Below are 16,920 nucleotides of genomic sequence, written 5' to 3' on the forward strand. Positions count from 1 at the left end.
CTTTGCCAGAATGCTGTCAAGGCCTGTAGCCTTTGCATTATTCAATGATTTCAGCTGTTTCTTGATATTAGGTGGAATGAATTGAATTGGTTGAAGATTGGTATTTGTAATACTGGGGACTATTGGAGGAGGCAGAAATTGATCATCCATTCACCACATGTGGCTGAAGATTGCTGTAAATGCTTCAGCCTTGTCTTTTACGCTAATGTGCTGGACCCTTCCATCTTGGAGGATGAGGATATTTGTGGAGCTGCCTCCTCCAGTGAGTTATTTAATTGTCCACCACCATTGATCACAGGATGTGACAGGACTGCAGAACTTAGATCTGATCCGTTGGTTGTGGGATAGCTTCGCTTGTCCATCACTTGCTGCTGTGCTGTTTGGCATGCAAATAGTCCTGTTTGGTGGCTTCACCAGGTTGACATCTTCATGTATGCTTGGTACTGCTACTCCCATGCCCTCCTGCACTCTTCATTGAACCAATGTTGATTCACTGGCTTGATGGTGAAGGTTGAGTGGGAGATATGCCATGAGGTTACAGATTGTGCTGGAGGACAGTTCTGCTGTTAATAGCCCACAGTGTCTCGCAAATACCTAACCTTGAGTTGCAAGATCCATTCGAAGCCTGTCCTATTTAGCACGGTAATAGGACCACATAACATGATGGAGCTCATTCTCAATGTGAAGGCAAGACTTCACCTCTACAAGGACTGTGCAGTGGTGGCTCTTATTGATACTGTCATGGACAGATGCATCTGCACATGGAAGATTGTAAGAATGAGGTCAAGTATATTTTTCCATCTTGTTGGTTCCCTCACTACCCGCTGCAGACCAAATCTAGCAGCTGTCTCCTTTTTGACCTGACTAGCTTGATCAGTAGTACTGCTGCCGAGCCACTCTTGGTGGTGGACATAGAAATCTCCCATATTTTGTGCTCTTGCCATCCCTATTGCTTCCTCTACCTGATGCTCAACATACAGGAGTACCAATTAGTCGGTCAAGGGAGGACGGTCTTTGGTAATCAGCAGAAAGTTTCCTTGTCCATGTTTAACTTAAGTCATGAGACTTGCGGGATCCAGTCTTAATGTTGTTAACTTCCAGAGCAACTCCCCCCTGATTGTATACCAGTGTGCTTCCATCTCTGCTGGGTCTTTCCTGCCATTGAGACAGGACATACCTGGGGAAGATGATGGTGGTGTCTAGGACATTGTGTGTAAGGTATGATTCTGTGAGTATAACTATGTCAGGCTGTTATTTAACTAGTCTGTGAGACAGCTCTCCCAATTTTGGCACTAGCCCACAGATGTTAGTGAGGAGGACTTTGCAGGGTCGAGAGCGCTTTTTCTGCAGTTGTCTTTTGCAGTGCGTTGGTTGATGCCAGTTATCCATAGAATCCACAGTGTGGAAATGGGTCATTTGGCCCAACAAGTTTACACTGACTCTCTGAAGACCATACCACCCAGACTCGCCCCCCTGCCCCCCACCCTATCCCTGTGACCCTGCATTTCCCATGGCTAATCCACCTTACCTGCACATCTTCAGACTGTGGGAGGAAACCAGAGCACCTGGAGGAAATGCATGCAAACTCCACACACAGTCATTTGAGGCTGGAATTGAACCTGGGCCACTGGCACAGTGGGCCACAGTCCTTACCACCGTGCCGCCGGATTTCATTTCTTTGAGACTTTGTAGCGACTGGTACAGATAAATGGCTTGCTGGGCCATTTCAGAGGGCAGTTGAGAGTCAACCACATTGCTGTGGGTCTGGAGTTGCACATAGGCCAAACCGGGTGAGGATGCAGATTTCATTCCCTAAAGGACATTAGTGAAGCAGATGGGTTTTTCCAACAATCAACAATGATTTCATGGTCATCAGTAGATTCCTAATGCCAGATTTTGAGTTTTTTAAAATTCAATTCCACCATCTGCCGTGGCAGGATTTTGTGAGACCAGGAAGCTTTCAACTTAACTGGTCAGCTGCAAAATGCAGTTTATTGAAATAATTTTGTGGCCCAGTGATGAATAATGCAATTTCTGAGGCATCTTTGAATGTTGCAGTGGCTGTAACTAGTAGAATACTGCAAGAGTTAGAGCTTCAGCCCTAGCTGATCACACTTCATCTCAATGGATGTGGGGACCAAACATACTATTTCCAAATTTGCAAACAATACATAACTCGGTGGGAATGTGTGTTTATGAGGATAATGCAAAGAAGTGGCTCAGTGACTAGAACTGCTGCCTCACAGTGCCAGGGACGCCAGCCTCGTGTGTCCGTGGATTTTGCACATTCTCCTTGTGTCTGCATGGGTTTCCTCCGGGTGCCCTGGTTTCCTCCCATGGCCCAGGTTAAATGGATTCACTGTGCTAAATTGTCCACAGTGTCGAGATTGGGAAATGCAGGGATAGGATAGGATAGGGAATGGGTCTAGTTGGGATGCTCTTTGGAGGGTTGATGTGGACTTGTTGGGCCAAGTGGCCTGCTTCCACACTGTAGGGCTTCTATGATGCTATGAAGCTTCAAAGCGATTTGGACAGGCTAAGTGAATGGGTAAGATCATGGCAGGTGAGATATAATGTGGATAAGTGTGAAGTTGTCGATTTTGGTTGGAGGAATGAAAGTGCGGAACATTTCTCAAATAGTTGAGAGATTGTGAAATGTTGCTATCCAAATAGATCTAGGTTTTATTATTATTTCATTGGTAGTGGGGTTGGATTGCAGGTGGCGGAGAATGATGTGTTGAATCCGAGGTTGATGGGACGATACTTGAGGATGAGGGGAATTCTGTCTTTGTAGTTATTGCAGGGAGGGGGTGTGAGGGCTGAGGTGCGGGAAACACAAGAGATGCAACTCTATCCCCCTCCCCCCCTCCCCCCAACACACACAGTGGTCGAATGCAATTCCACCCCACCCTGGTCGAAAACGCCCTCGACAGTATCGCTCACGTTGCCTGCATCTCAGCCCTCACACTGTCTATGCTCGTTTTGTGACAAACAACACCTCCCACTCGCAAATCACTTCAACTCCCCCTCCCACTCCTTGGACGATATGTCCATCCTAGTCCAACTCTAGTGCCATAACAGTGGCACCTGAAAACTGGAGGAACAGCACCTCATGTTCCGCCTGGGAACCCAATGGTCTCAATGTGGACTATACAAGCTTCAAAATCTCTCCACCCCCAACCTCATCCCAAGAACAGCCTCCCCTGTTTTGTCCCCACCTCTTGGCCTGTCCGTCTTTTCTGCCACGTATCCACTCCTCCCACGTCACTGACCAAACCTCACCTCCACTTCCTACCTGCACTCACCTCACCTCTCCGAGCCTCAATCCCGCCTCCTTGACCTGCCCATCTTTCTTCCCACGTACCTGTCCCTCCCTCCTCAAGGACCAACCCCATCCCGACTCCCTACCTACACGCATCTTTACTGGCTTCATGCCCGCCTCCCTGACCTGTCCGTCTTTTCTCCACCTATCTGCTCCACTAATCATCTTTTATCATCACCTCCTCCTTTTTCTATTTATTTCATAGCCCCCTTCCCCATTTCCTGAAGAAGGGCCCAGACCCGAAAAGCCAGCTTTCCTGCTCCTTTGATGCTGCCTGACCTGCTGTGTTCATCCAGCTCCACACCTTGTTATCTCAGTATTGTGTGGAGTTTTGTTTTCCTTACCTGAGGAAGGATGTACTTTTCTGAGAGGAAGTGCAGTGAAATCTCATCAGAGTAATTCCTAAGATGACAGGACTGTGTGCAATGAACAATTGATGAAACCGCCTGTTTTATCTGGAATTTAGAAGAATGAGAGATATTGTAATTGAGTTTTAGAAAATTTATCATGGAGAGAAAAGAAGTATGTAGAAAGGATATTTCCTTTAACTGGGAATGGGGTCTTGAACTAGTAAGTACAGTTTCAGAATAAGAGGCAACTCTTTTGGGAGTAAGATAACGAGATGTTTCTTCACTTGGAACATATTAGCTATTTGAAATGCTGTAAGCCTGGGGGTTGTGGAAGCTTGGTCACCAAGTAGCTACAAGACTGAGATCAGTAGATTTGTAGATTCTAATAACATCAAGATATTTGATGGTTAGAGTGATTTTTCTGCACCTAGATAATCAGCCATGATCCGGTTGAAGGGCAGAGCAGTCTAGAGAGGGGCCTATTTGTGTTTCTGTTCCAAGCAGGTCATGCATCGGGCCAACTGAAATTTAGTCTTGACCCTAAGTTAGATTTGTATACATGTTGCATATCCACTATTTTGTTAATAGTTCATTATTTCGATGTTTTAATTAAGAAGTCAAATTAACTGCCTTGCAGTACAATCTGTTTTTCCAGTTGTTATAATAGCTCTATATCTACGAGATAACATTTAGATTTTGAGTTATCCTTGATTTTCTGCAGTCCAGTGTATTTGTCAAAAAATTGTAGACAAAAGACTGCTTTTTATTAGCTCTGACCTAAATTGCATTGGCGTGCAACCAATTGATAGTGTTTTGATTTAAACAGAACCAATTATAAAATATCTTTGTCATATTATTGCATTCTTGTTCTAGATTCATTCTGTTGCTACTCTTTGGTCCATTTTATATTTACGTGCAACATTTACTAGTAACTTAGTAAATTGGCACAATGAGAAATTCTTTCTAGTCATTGCCATTTTCACAGAGACAACTCGTGCAAGTTTTTCTCTTAAAACATGGTTGGTAGATTTGGACAGGCAGGAACAAATGACAGTGCATGATTCTCATATCTTTAACATCTCAATTGGTTGTGTTTCCTCCTGATCAAACGTCAGTTAATAATTTTGTGTGATTTTTATTTAGGTCAGCACAAAATATCCCAGCCCTGTTTAATGTTTTATTCATTCACTTTTACCAAAATGTTCTACCAAATTGCATCATAGCAAAACAGATTCATTCACAGCCACTATTGCATTTCTTCTTGCTACATACTTGATATATTCTTAAATGTAATACTAATGTAACATTGATAAACAAATTGCAAAGTCAACATCACTGCAGATGTTTTTTTTAAAAGAACTCACCCCTTTTACAGAATATTTTGAGTCTCTGAACGCTCTGGAATCTGGGTACATCTTCTTGCCTCCCACCTTCTCCTGATTGTTAACAGTTCTTATTCAGCCTTGTACTTGCCATGTTTGGAGACTAAGTCCAAATATAAACAAAAGTAAGCAATGAACAGCAAGGTAACAGAATAGAAAATAGTTGTAAAATATCTGACACAGTGAAATTGAACTTATATGAGAATTTGAAATATTCTGATCCCTTCAATCTGAAATTCTGGTCAAGGTAAATATAACTTGGTTTTCTTAATTATTGTTCTTTGTTCAGCGGTAGCACTGTCATCTCTTGAGTCAGAAGGTTGAGGTCAAGTCTCAATTTAGAGATTTGGCCACGTAATCTAGTTTGTCTGATGTGATCGGAGTGTAGTGTTAAACCATACTAACCCTCTCAGCTTCCATGGCATTATAGGAAGAGGAGCCTTTGGTCCATGCTGTGTCCTCAGTCAACTCACAACTACATGATCTCATTGTGATCTTTCTGTGGTTATTAGCATGCTGTGCACATATGGGATGTTGTGTTTCTGATATTGCAACAGTGTTAGAATTGAAAAGTACTTCACTGGGTTTAAAGCATTTCGAACATATTGAAATCATGAAAAATGCAGATCCATCCGAGTTGTTTCATTAATTGTATGATGCTGCAATTAGTTATCTAATAATTCAAACATTTCAAGAAGATTTCCCATTATTATCTACATAGTTTGTGTATATGGGGTAATTTAAATTTACATTTGTGCAAAAAGTGCAATTTCAGCAATTGTCTATTTCAATATGAATAGAAGTCTGATTCAAGCAAAAGATACCTCCATGTGATGCATCATTTGATCATTTTATACATATGGTGTAATAATCATGATGTAATTTGTATAATAAAAATGTTTTTTGAATAACTTTTTGAAAAATTTGTTTTTCATCAAAGGGATGTTTAATTCTGTTCTGAAAGAGTTGATCGCAGAATTGACTCTGGCTGATAATCAAATGTTTGCTGCTACCTTCTTGCTTCCATCCCTTTGTCATCAGGATGATGCTCTGCTACTTGGAGCCTGGTTGCAAGAAACTGATCATCGATTTATTGAGGAGCAGGTAAATTATGTGAAAGTAATGCTTGATGGGCAATACTTTGAAATTTATCTCACTGCCATGTTTGAGAATCTTGAAATAATTTTACCACGGGTGTGTTGCTTTGAAAGTTGAAGCTTATTGGATCATTTTCCTGTTGGTTTAATTTTATAAATGCAAAGGGCTCAAAGGTGATGGGTAGTTAAAAAAAGTCTCTGACTCTGACCTCACAGCCAAACTATTATAAATAACAATATGCCCTATTTAGGCTTGAACAGCATTTGAAACAAAGACCTTTTGGCCTAATTAGTATATGCCAGTGTCGACGTACAATTTCTCCTAATCTGCCTTATCATCATATACTATTTTTACCCATTGTGTAGCTTTCGGTTTAGTGGAAAGATGCTATTTACATCAATTACTCATTTCATGATAGAATATTCTACTTTCCAACCACTTTCTTGGTAAAGATGTTACTCTTGTACCCCCATTAGAATATGAGCAACTGTCAGGTTTTTGTCCATTCACTCAACCTATTCATACCCATCTGTAACTACTTTGTGTTCTTTAGGAGATACTTTCCTGTCTATATTATCCGCAAATGTTCATTCCCTTCATCTAAGTCATTGATGTAAGCTGTAAAGTTGAGACTGCAGCGCGGATCCTGTCCATCAGATAAAGATGCATTTACGCAAACTTTTGGCAGCCCACAATTCAGTCTGCTGATTACCACTTCTTTCTTGATTATAATTTCAGTAAGTTCCTCCCTCCATTCCACCTTCTGACCTACAGTTGTTTTTGGAATGTATTTTGGATTCTCAAGAGTGAAGACAGAAGCAAAATATTTGTTCGTTTTAACTGCAATTTCAATATGATCTATTAACTTCCCATTCTCAGTCTGTTGAGGACTGACACTTATTTCCATAACTACTTCCCATAACTGATTAGCAAGTTTGCAGATGACACGAAGATTGGTGGAGTAGCAGATAGTGAAGGGGACTGTCAGAGATTACAGCAGAATATAGATAGATTGGCGAGTTGGGCAGATAAATCGCAGATGGAGTTCAATCCGGGCAAATGCAAGGTGATGCATTTTGGAAGATCTAATTCAAGAGCGAACTATACAGTAAATGGAAAAGTCCTGGGGAAAATTGTACAGAGAGATCTGGGTGTTTAGGTCCATTGTTCCCTGAAGGTGGCAACGCAGGTCAATAGAGTGGTCAAGGCGGCACACGGCATGCTTTCCTTCATCAGACGGGGTATTGAGTACAAGAGTTGGCAGGTCATGTTGCAGTTGTATAAGACGTTGGTTCAGCCACATTTAGAGTACCACATACAGTTCTGGTCACCACATAACCAAAAGGATGTGGATGCTTTGGAGAGGGTGCAGAGGAGGTTCACCAGGATGTTGCCTGGTATGGATGGTGCTAACTATGAAGAAAGGTTGAGGAAATTAGGATTATTTTCATTAGAAAGATGGAGATTGAGGGGGGACCTGATTGAGGTCTACAAAATCATGAGGAGTGTAGACAAGGAGGATAGCAAGACGCTTTTTCCTCCAGAGTAGGGGACTCAATTACTAGGGGTCATGAGCTCCAAGTGACAGGAGGAAAGTTCATGGGAGGTTGCTAGCGGAGCTGGTAGTCGCAGACACGATAGTGTCTTTTAGGATATATCTGGACATGTACATGGATGGGCAGGAAGCAAAGGGATACAGACCCTTAGAAAATAGATGACAGGTTGAGACAGAGGATCTCAATCGGCGCAGGCTTGGAGGGCCAAAGGGCCTGTTCCTGTGCTGTAATTTTCTTTGTTCTTTGTTCTACTTGGAAAGCATCATACTTAAGAAAAGAATATATAACTGCAAAAAGTTGAAGTAGGTGATTGGTAAGAATATAAACAACAGTAGATAATGTATCAGATGACGGGTGTTTCCTTTAGAAATTTTCTTTTTGGTAGGGATGTACTAATTTTTAGTGGGGGTGTACTAATTTTGAGTATTCTGAAATATCCCCTTAAGTGTCTGTACTGTGTCATTTTTGATTGAACTCCTAGCTTAGAATCCCAGTTCACTTTAGCTGGATTACTTTTTATGCTCAAATGGTTCCCTTATTTTGATTTAAAAGACACCTAATTTTCCCTGTTTTGAATTGGATGTAAAATTCAGTTATGTTGTGGTTGCTACTACTGAGAGGTTCCTTTAAGTTGAGGTGATTAATTAACCCTGTCATAATACATCATACCAAGCTCAGTATAATCTGCTCTCTGGTTAGTTCCAAAACATTCTGCTGTAAGAAACTATTTCAAATCATTCTATGAACTCCTCATCCAGGTTACTCCTGCCAATCCAACTTTTCCAGTTTATGTGAACTAAGGTCACACATGGTTATTAATGCCCCTTTATCACCAGCACCAAATATTTCTTCTTGGATAATCATCCTACATTGTAGTTACTATTAAGGATTATGTAAACCGCTCCTTCTAGTGAGTTCTTTGCTCTCCTATTGCTTATCTCAGCACAAACCAATTGTGTGTTCTGATCTTCTGACCAAAGTCAACTGGAAATATTGGAGAGATGCCACCCTTGATTGATCAGTAATTTCTCTTCACCATTACGTAGCTTCCTATTTTTCTTGCATGTTATATGTTCCTCAGTTTTCAGGACCCAATCCTTGTCATTTTGAACATATGTCTCTGTAACGGCTATCAGATTTTCTTCCAAGTGTGCTATCAATTCTTTCATTATATTATGAAAGCTCTGTTTTCAGATAGCGTCTTTAGATCGGTCCTTTTGTTAATTGTAGCATCTGGTTTTGATTGTTGGTTTACTGCCATGATTCTTTTTCCATCTCTTCCTGCAATTTCTGAATCTCATTTCCCATGTTACTATTTTCCTCTTAGGTATACTATACCTTGCAACAATTGATCCAATGACCATGTCCTCCTGTTGAGGTTAAAACCATCTCTTCTGTCGTAGCCATGAAGGTTGTGAGAACAATGGTCCCAGCACAGTTTTAAGTGTGGATCTTCTCAATGTTACAGCTCCAACCCCCACCCAGTACTGGTACCATGTCTCCATGAGTCAGAATATTCTTCTCCCAAACCAGTCTTTGTACTATCTCTTCATTTCTCACCAATATTCACACAGCTGAAGTAATAATCAGAATATAATTTTGAGGTTGTGCTTTTCAATTTATTGCCTAGCTCCTCATATGCTGCATGCAGAACGTCTTTCCAGATCTACTATTACTACATTCTTTGTTGCTCCCCCACTCTAGTGGCTTGCTGTACTATCTTGTCACAGTCAGTTTGTACATCTGCCCTGCAGCCCTTGTACTAATCCAAACAGGCCGAGAGGACCATGCATCTTTTGGGCAAATGCAAAATTCCAGACCATCCTGCACTCTAGATCCCTTTATTTGATTCACTGTCCCTGACAAATGATCACATGGAAGACCCTAAGTGGAGAGATTGCTGTCTTGTACAAATCTTCCAGGTAACATTCATTCTCCCTGTGCATTGTCGTGTCTGTAGTCAGTCTCCAACTCGTAAAGTCTGAGCTGCTCAAAATTCAAACGTTTATTGTAGACATGTTTGCGATGTGCCATGTTGGTATGGAACAGCTTCCATATGGCCTTGACGCATCACTTGAAATGCTGTCAGTTTTAAATATTTAGTTATATTTTCCCCTCCAAATGTTGCCTTTTATGTATGTTATTAACTTTGATACCAATTTGCAGATTATGTTTAAATTCAAGAATAGAAAAGACCTTAACAACCGAGCAGAGACTCACCAAGCAGCTAGCTCTTCTCTCTATTGTGACATAACTCCCAATTCCAATTAGCTCTCATGAATTTAGCTCTATCTCTGACTGCCTGTCCCGTGGTCCTCACCTTTCCATTCCTGTGACTTAGTCATTTTCAAGATAAAAGCTCAAGTCTCTCCAGTCTTCTGCAACAAGTTGACATTGAACCTGAGCCAGATTTGCTCCAGATCAATATTCCAGAAATGTTTATCTAATAACAATTATTATAATTACACTGCTTCAGTGCTTATTGTGGTGAATGTCAGATAGCTGAAGAAACTATTATTGATTCTGAGATTCAACAAAATTAACACTATCAAGGTGATAGTGGATAATTTATGGATGATAGTATAAGGTAGCAGTGGAGGTAAGATCGGCCTTAGGTTTCGGATAAAAGTTCGGCTCAACGTCATGGGCTGAAGGGCCGGTACTGTGCTGTCCTGTTTTATGTCCTATGTTCTAAGATAACAGTATTAGAGAAATTAAAGGCACTGAAAAGTGACAAATTTGTTGGGTCAGAAGATTCTGGTCTTGAGTTTAAAAGAAGTTTGTACAAATTCCCCAAATATAATTTTACCAAGTCCTCTTGATTTAGGAACTGTTCCTTTTAGATTGATTTTGGGCTGGTGGTATCATCATCTACTTTGGACTTAACTGTAAAGTCCGAAGGGACTTGAGGCAGAGGCTGGGGATTAGGAAGTGGTGGTTTGGCTGGGGAGGGCGTCAGTGCTGAGAGTGGGGCAGCGTAACGGAATGCAAGTACAAAGATGATTATTATGTTGTGAACAGGTATGGAAAACAATTAAAAAGACAACTGAAATGCTGGCTTTTAGATCTAGAGGACTAGAATACAGGGCAGAAGTCATGCTTCAACAATATTAAGGCTTGGTTAGATGAAATATGGAGTACTGGGCTGTACGTCTGAGGAAAGCTGCATCAGCCTTCACAGTGTCTACCTCTTATCTTCTTGGTTGATACCTAAACTCCTGTCCAATTCAAATAAATAACATTTCTCCTGAAATTGGACCATGACGTGCACACCACCTTGATCCTGCTTTAGAATTAAATCCTAGTTAGTAGGACTGATACAGGAAATCTTGGATGAAACTTGTTCTCTTTGTGCTTGGTATCAAATAAGAATTTTTTTTTAACAAGACATCCTTCAGTTAAATTTCCATATATTTATTTGCTCACAGTGTTTGTTTTTGTAGATGTTTAAGCTTGACTGTTTTCCTTGAACAGTTAAAATTAGGTGGTATCTTGGGAGGTGGAAGCCTTGAACATGATCCCTTTACCATCTATCAGAGATTAGCGGATGGGGAACTTGTACCTACACCTCTTCCTCCAGTCCTATCAATGATCCGAGCAGCAGTTGAGCTTTTCGGAGTGATATTTCCTTGTTTGGACGTCAAGCACAGGTATTGTTTTTTAGAATTTATGACCTTAATCTTTTGTTAATATTTGTTAAGCTCAAGCATTAAAATTGAAATGTGTACAGTAAGGAGTAAAATCATTTCAGTTGCAAAATTATCCCTTCCTTTGGTAATCTGATATACTCCCCTGAACAGCGTTGTGCGAATGATTATTCTGATGTCTTCTTTCAGCTTTGTAACGGATTCCATATAGAAGATGTTGTATGCTTCAGATTGATTGTAGCTTTTATGCAATGTATGGATTTTCATATTCTTTGCAAATAGAGAACAGAATTGCAATGAATACAAAATCAGGCTTTGAAACAATCTATTCTTCATATTTATACACTGATATTTTAAAAAATTCAAAATCCATTGTGTTAACCTGTGCTGATTTTACATCGGTTTACAACAAAATCTAAACTTCATCTATTGTGAAATTTTTAGTCTATAATAATTTTCAACATTTCTTTTCAAAAGTATTTCAAAAGGATTGGTTTTTAAATAGAAACATGTATCTGCTTGCACCAGTTAGGAATGTTATTATTTTGCTCAAACACAATCTCCAATTTTTCAACAGTGTATGTTGGGATTACTGTTTGGATTTTGGTTTCACTATAACCATTCAATATAGTTATCAATCTCCACAGTCAACGGTTGGAATAATACACACAGCATATCATTTTTCCCTAGAGCACAGATTTTGGATCAATTTACAGAATCCATAAAGCAAACTAAAGGATTAAAGCAGCAAACTGTACAGCTAAATGTTTTTGCTGCATTCTGCTATGGACTGAAGGTAAGCACGTTGTTGTTATAATACTCCCAAAGGATATAAAGGAACTCAAGACTTCTCGCTAACTTGAAATGACAGAAGCTGGATGTGATTTGAGCTCATACTAATGGACTAATTATTTCATTTTGGACCTATATAGAGCCTTGCACTAAATTTACTTGACAGTCTCAATGTATCAAAGACATGAACAACCAACATGATGTTTGCTGAAAATTGACTGCAATTATGTTATTCAAAATGATCATAAAGATGAATTTTGTGGCATTTTGAAGATTTTTCATTAACCCACAGAGTCAAAATTAAGAGTTAAACCTCTTGCACTGTATGCTTTAACCGCTGCCTCCACCAGACTGCTTTAATGAATTATGCACATAGACACCCAGATCTCTCTACCTATACACCTTTAGGGTAGTATCCTTTACTTTTTATTGTTTCTCTGAATGTCTGTTCTACCAAATTTGTATCACCTCATCCTTAAGGTTCTGTGCACCACTTCATCAGTGTCTGCACGACTCCCCAGGGATTGGGGAGGCTGGGATCCCAGCTGGAGCAGATCAGAATCTGGTGCTGAGGTGAAGGTAGTTTAGGAGGGGAAGGCTCACTCCACCCACCTCAGAGATGCTGGAGCCCATTAGGACCCTATTATTCACAGTTCCATAAGCACCATTTCCTTCTGTCACTTCAAAGATGTAAGGTTGTGACGTTGTGCCTGCCTGTGCTTTGTGTTGCATGTAACGGTGACCTTCAGAATAAATATGACCTGAAAAATGGGAGTCAGTTTCAGTTTCAATTTTTGTGTTGTGTGTGTGGTTATGGGTAATGTCAATTTGTTTACATACATCAAATGAGGCATTTTAAAAATTAAACTGAGTTGAATAGTGTGGTGCTTTAGAAAATAAAGCATAGAAGTGAAGAAAGAAATTGGACTGTTTCCTATATGGTGACCTGTGATACAGGGAGGTCGTGACAGAGAAATGTTGCTTTGGAAAGACAAAATCGTTCCGTGGGTTAGGGAATGAAATAAATGTTTTTGAACAAGAGAAACAGGTCATTCAGAGCGAAAAAGACTTGTAATATCAGCAGGGCAGCTCAAAATTCTCCACAGCAATCAAGGCAGAAGAAAACAAGTCTTGACTGGCTTTGAAGTTAGCAAGAGAAAAGCTCCACAAGCAAGACTTCAAAGCGTCAGGCTGCATGGCCGTTGAATGCATGAGTTTAAGGAACACTTTAAGGAAATGTGAATTGTGTTCACGCTTTATTTCATGAGGACACATTAACTAGAGAAGATAGCATCAAGTGAATAGAGAAGTTTGCTGAAAAGACACCATTTACTCACTGAACCAGGAACTTGGAACAAAGATAATGAGTCACCTTCCATTGAGAATTGAGAATCTGTACTGTTGAGGGTAAAAGGGTAAAATCTTTATTTGTAACATATTTGTAAGGATACCGTTCCAAAGTTCTTGTTAATATAAAGTTTTTAAATCCCTCTTCTATGCAATAAACTTTTATTCAATGCACATTAGCAATCTTTTTGAAGATATTCAGTGACTTACCCCCACAGTAAACAAATTTCAAAAGTAAACGGTAACAGTCTATTTAGCCAAGTTTCACTCTGTAATCAGACTTGGCCAGTGTTAACGTCAATTGGCACCGTAACATCCTCAACAACCTTCACTGTTACTTCTTTAAAGAACTCCAGTTAAACAAAATGGTCTCCAATGAAAGCCATTCTGACTATCCCAAATTCTCACACATTTGTGTGTGACTATCCAATTCAATCCCAAATTCTTGTTTCCAGAAGTTTCTTGCTGCTAAAGATAAACTTACTGGTTTGTAATTGCTGGGGTTATCTTTGCACCCATTTTCAACAAGGGCAAAATGCTTGCGATCCTTCAGACCTCTTGTACCACCTATGTCCAGAAATAATTGAGTGGTAATGGCCAGTCGAATCATAGAATTCCCACGGTGTGGAAGCAGGCCATTTGGCCCAATAAGTCCACACCAACCCTCCAAAAAGCATCTCAGCCAGATCCACCCCCCTATGAATGTGACCCTGTATTTCCCATGGCTAATCCATCTAGCTTACACACCCCTGGACGCTATGGGCAATTTAGTATGGCCAATCCACCTAACCTGCACATCTATAGACTGTGGGAGGAAACGCGTGTAAACGTGAAGAGAATGTTCTGATTCCATGCAGGCAGTCACCCGATGATGGAATCAAACCCAGGCCCCTCGTGCTGTGAGGCAGAAGAGCTAACCCCCACTGAAATTCTGTGCCAACTCAGTTTTCACTTTCAATTCCTTCGATCTCCTTTTGTCAAAAGTCACACGATACCAGGTTATAGTCTAACGGGTTTATTTGAAATCACATTTGGAGTGCTGCTCCTTTACCAGGTGAAGGTGACTTTACCTGTTGACTATAATCTAGTGCCTTGTGACTTCTCACTTTGTCTACCGAGTCCAACACAGGCACTTCCACATAATGAATATCTTTAGTGACATTTCGTCTGGTCCTGGGTTCTTCACAACACTTTTAAGTTCCAAAAGCTATCCAGTACTACCTCTTCATCACTTCTGAACTCTTCTAGTGACTGAGATTCCTCCTCCTGTCACCATAGCCTGGGTAACATCTGTCTGCAAAATGTTCATTGAACATCTCCGCCATTGCCCCGACTTTCATGTTTAAATCTCAGTTTAGATTCCTTATCAGGCCTACTTGTATTTTTATAATCATTTTGAGGAATCCCAATCTTTGTTTCATAATCCCTTTTGGCTTCTCCACTTTGCTTTTTCACCTCCCTTCTGAACATTTTGTATTCAGGTTAGTTCTCTATTCTATTTTCCACCTGACACCTTTCATCAGCATACTTTGTCTGGATTTCTGTCTCATATTCCACAAAGGTACCTCTGAATTTGTTTGCCTACCTTTTATTGTTTTGACGGAATGCACCTTTTACTGTTTCTGAACCATCTCTTTTTTTGAAGATAACAATGCTCAGCTACAATTTTTCACACATTTGTTCCAATCTCTGTAGCCCAGCTCTGTTCTTGCCCCTTTGAAATTGGCTTTCCCCAATGAGTTATTTTTACTCTGGATTGTCTTTTTTTGCCGTCACCCTAAATTTTCTGATAACCATCATCCTTTACTCGAAACATTGCTGCACTGACACTTAATCTCCTTGTACCACTTCGTTCCGAAGAACCAGATATAGAAGGCACTCTTGTTCTACTGGACACATGCTGCCATAGAGTATTTTCTTGAATGTAGCGCTGAACACATGGAGCTGTTCAAAAAAGAGCAGGAGAGCTCTCCTCAGTGTCTCTCAAAATGCTATTCCCTCAACTCACAGCAGATTCATACTGTCTGGTCATTCTCCAAGTGCTGTTTGAATGCTGCAATGTACAAACTGGGTGCTGCGTTTTTGACATGACAAATAACACTGCAATTCAAAAATTTTCATTGAATGTAAAGCACAGTAGGCTATCCTGAAATCCTATGAGGTCCTATATAAAACCAATATCTTTATTGTTATTCACAGTTCTCTTTGTCACATTGATTATAAACGACTCTGTGCACCTTTATTGTTTTGAATTTGTTGAAATGGTTGTACGTGCAGCAGCCTGTGTGTGGTTGGCACTGTTTGTTGTGGAATGTGTGTGGTGCGGTTTGTATATCGGAATAACAGATCTTTAAAACTGATCGCTTTGCTTGAGTTAATGGGCTATAACTGAAGAAATGATAAATTTAGAAGACTGAGATTGAAACATTTTGTAATTTTATTTTCCAGAGATTAGCTTACAAGAAAGGTCATTTAGGTCCAGAAGAGGTGAGAAAACCTGCTCTAACTCTGGTGATGCATTCCTTGGAAAGCCCAAATGTTCTGTTGAGATGTGCTGCAGCAGAGACTCTGGCCAGACTTGCACAGGTTGTGGATGATAGTGCCTTCACCGCGAAGCTGGCACAGACTAGCTTTGAAAAGTGAGTATATCAATATAAAATTCTTCTACATTGTTGTGTAAAACATGACTCAATTTAAAAGTGTATATATATATTTGTGTGTTGGGGAGATAAGTGTACTGGGATGTGTGACAACGAGTCTTATTGAGCCAGTGCCGCTTTCCTTGATCTATGCTAAATGATTTACAATGATATTGCTTTAGGACTGTTGTAGATTTATTGAGTAAGGGAAGAAATTAACGAGGATTCCTATTCTCGATTTTTGAGTAAAATGTGACTTTGAATTTACAGTAAGGATCATTTATACCTTACTCTGGTTAAATGCTGAAATATATCATCTTTGTTTTGGATTCTTCTGTATGCAACTATTCCATGATTTCCTGTCCTTCACTTTCCATAACTGACAGCTGATGGAAAAACCCTGCTATCCATATACAGCCCTTCCCCATATTCTGCTCATGCTGTATTCCCATCTTCACTTGTCTACTTTGGTTCCTGATTCCATCTATGTTTATTTTTTAACCATGCACCCCACACCAAAAAAATCTCCAGCCTGGCACCTCCATGCCACTTTTTGTTGTTCTTCTAATTTTGACTTCCTGTGAAAACACTCTTTCGTTTGCTTGATGTTCATGGTCATTCCTTCAAATGATTCTGATGATGCGCTTCAACATAATCCTTCATGGATTATGGTATCCAGGTTAAGGCAGCATTTATTGCCCACCACTAATTGCAGTTGAGAAGATAGGGGTGAGCTGCCTTCTTGATATAACAGTCTGTTTTTATTTTCCTTTATTCATTAACGGGA

At 40.1% G+C, this 16,920-nt stretch overlaps 1 protein-coding gene across 7 annotated transcripts in view; it reads left to right on the plus strand.

Annotated features, from left to right (window-relative positions):
- heatr5a (HEAT repeat containing 5a) overlaps nucleotides 1-16,920 on the plus strand; it is a 117,471-nt gene that overhangs the window by 39,356 nt on the left and 61,195 nt on the right. For all 7 annotated transcript variants that reach the window (XM_059649206.1, XM_059649201.1, XM_059649200.1 and 4 more), the window contains 4 exons: nucleotides 5,995-6,158; nucleotides 11,183-11,358; nucleotides 12,046-12,151; nucleotides 15,943-16,133. In XM_059649206.1, the coding sequence (XP_059505189.1) occupies nucleotides 5,995-6,158; nucleotides 11,183-11,358; nucleotides 12,046-12,151; nucleotides 15,943-16,133 (637 nt within the window). The remainder of the gene's footprint in view (nucleotides 1-5,994; nucleotides 6,159-11,182; nucleotides 11,359-12,045; nucleotides 12,152-15,942; nucleotides 16,134-16,920) is intronic.

The sequence above is a fragment of the Stegostoma tigrinum genome, chromosome 10 (genome assembly GCF_030684315.1).
Source record: "Stegostoma tigrinum isolate sSteTig4 chromosome 10, sSteTig4.hap1, whole genome shotgun sequence".
Classification (NCBI taxonomy): Eukaryota; Metazoa; Chordata; class Chondrichthyes; order Orectolobiformes; family Stegostomatidae; genus Stegostoma; species Stegostoma tigrinum.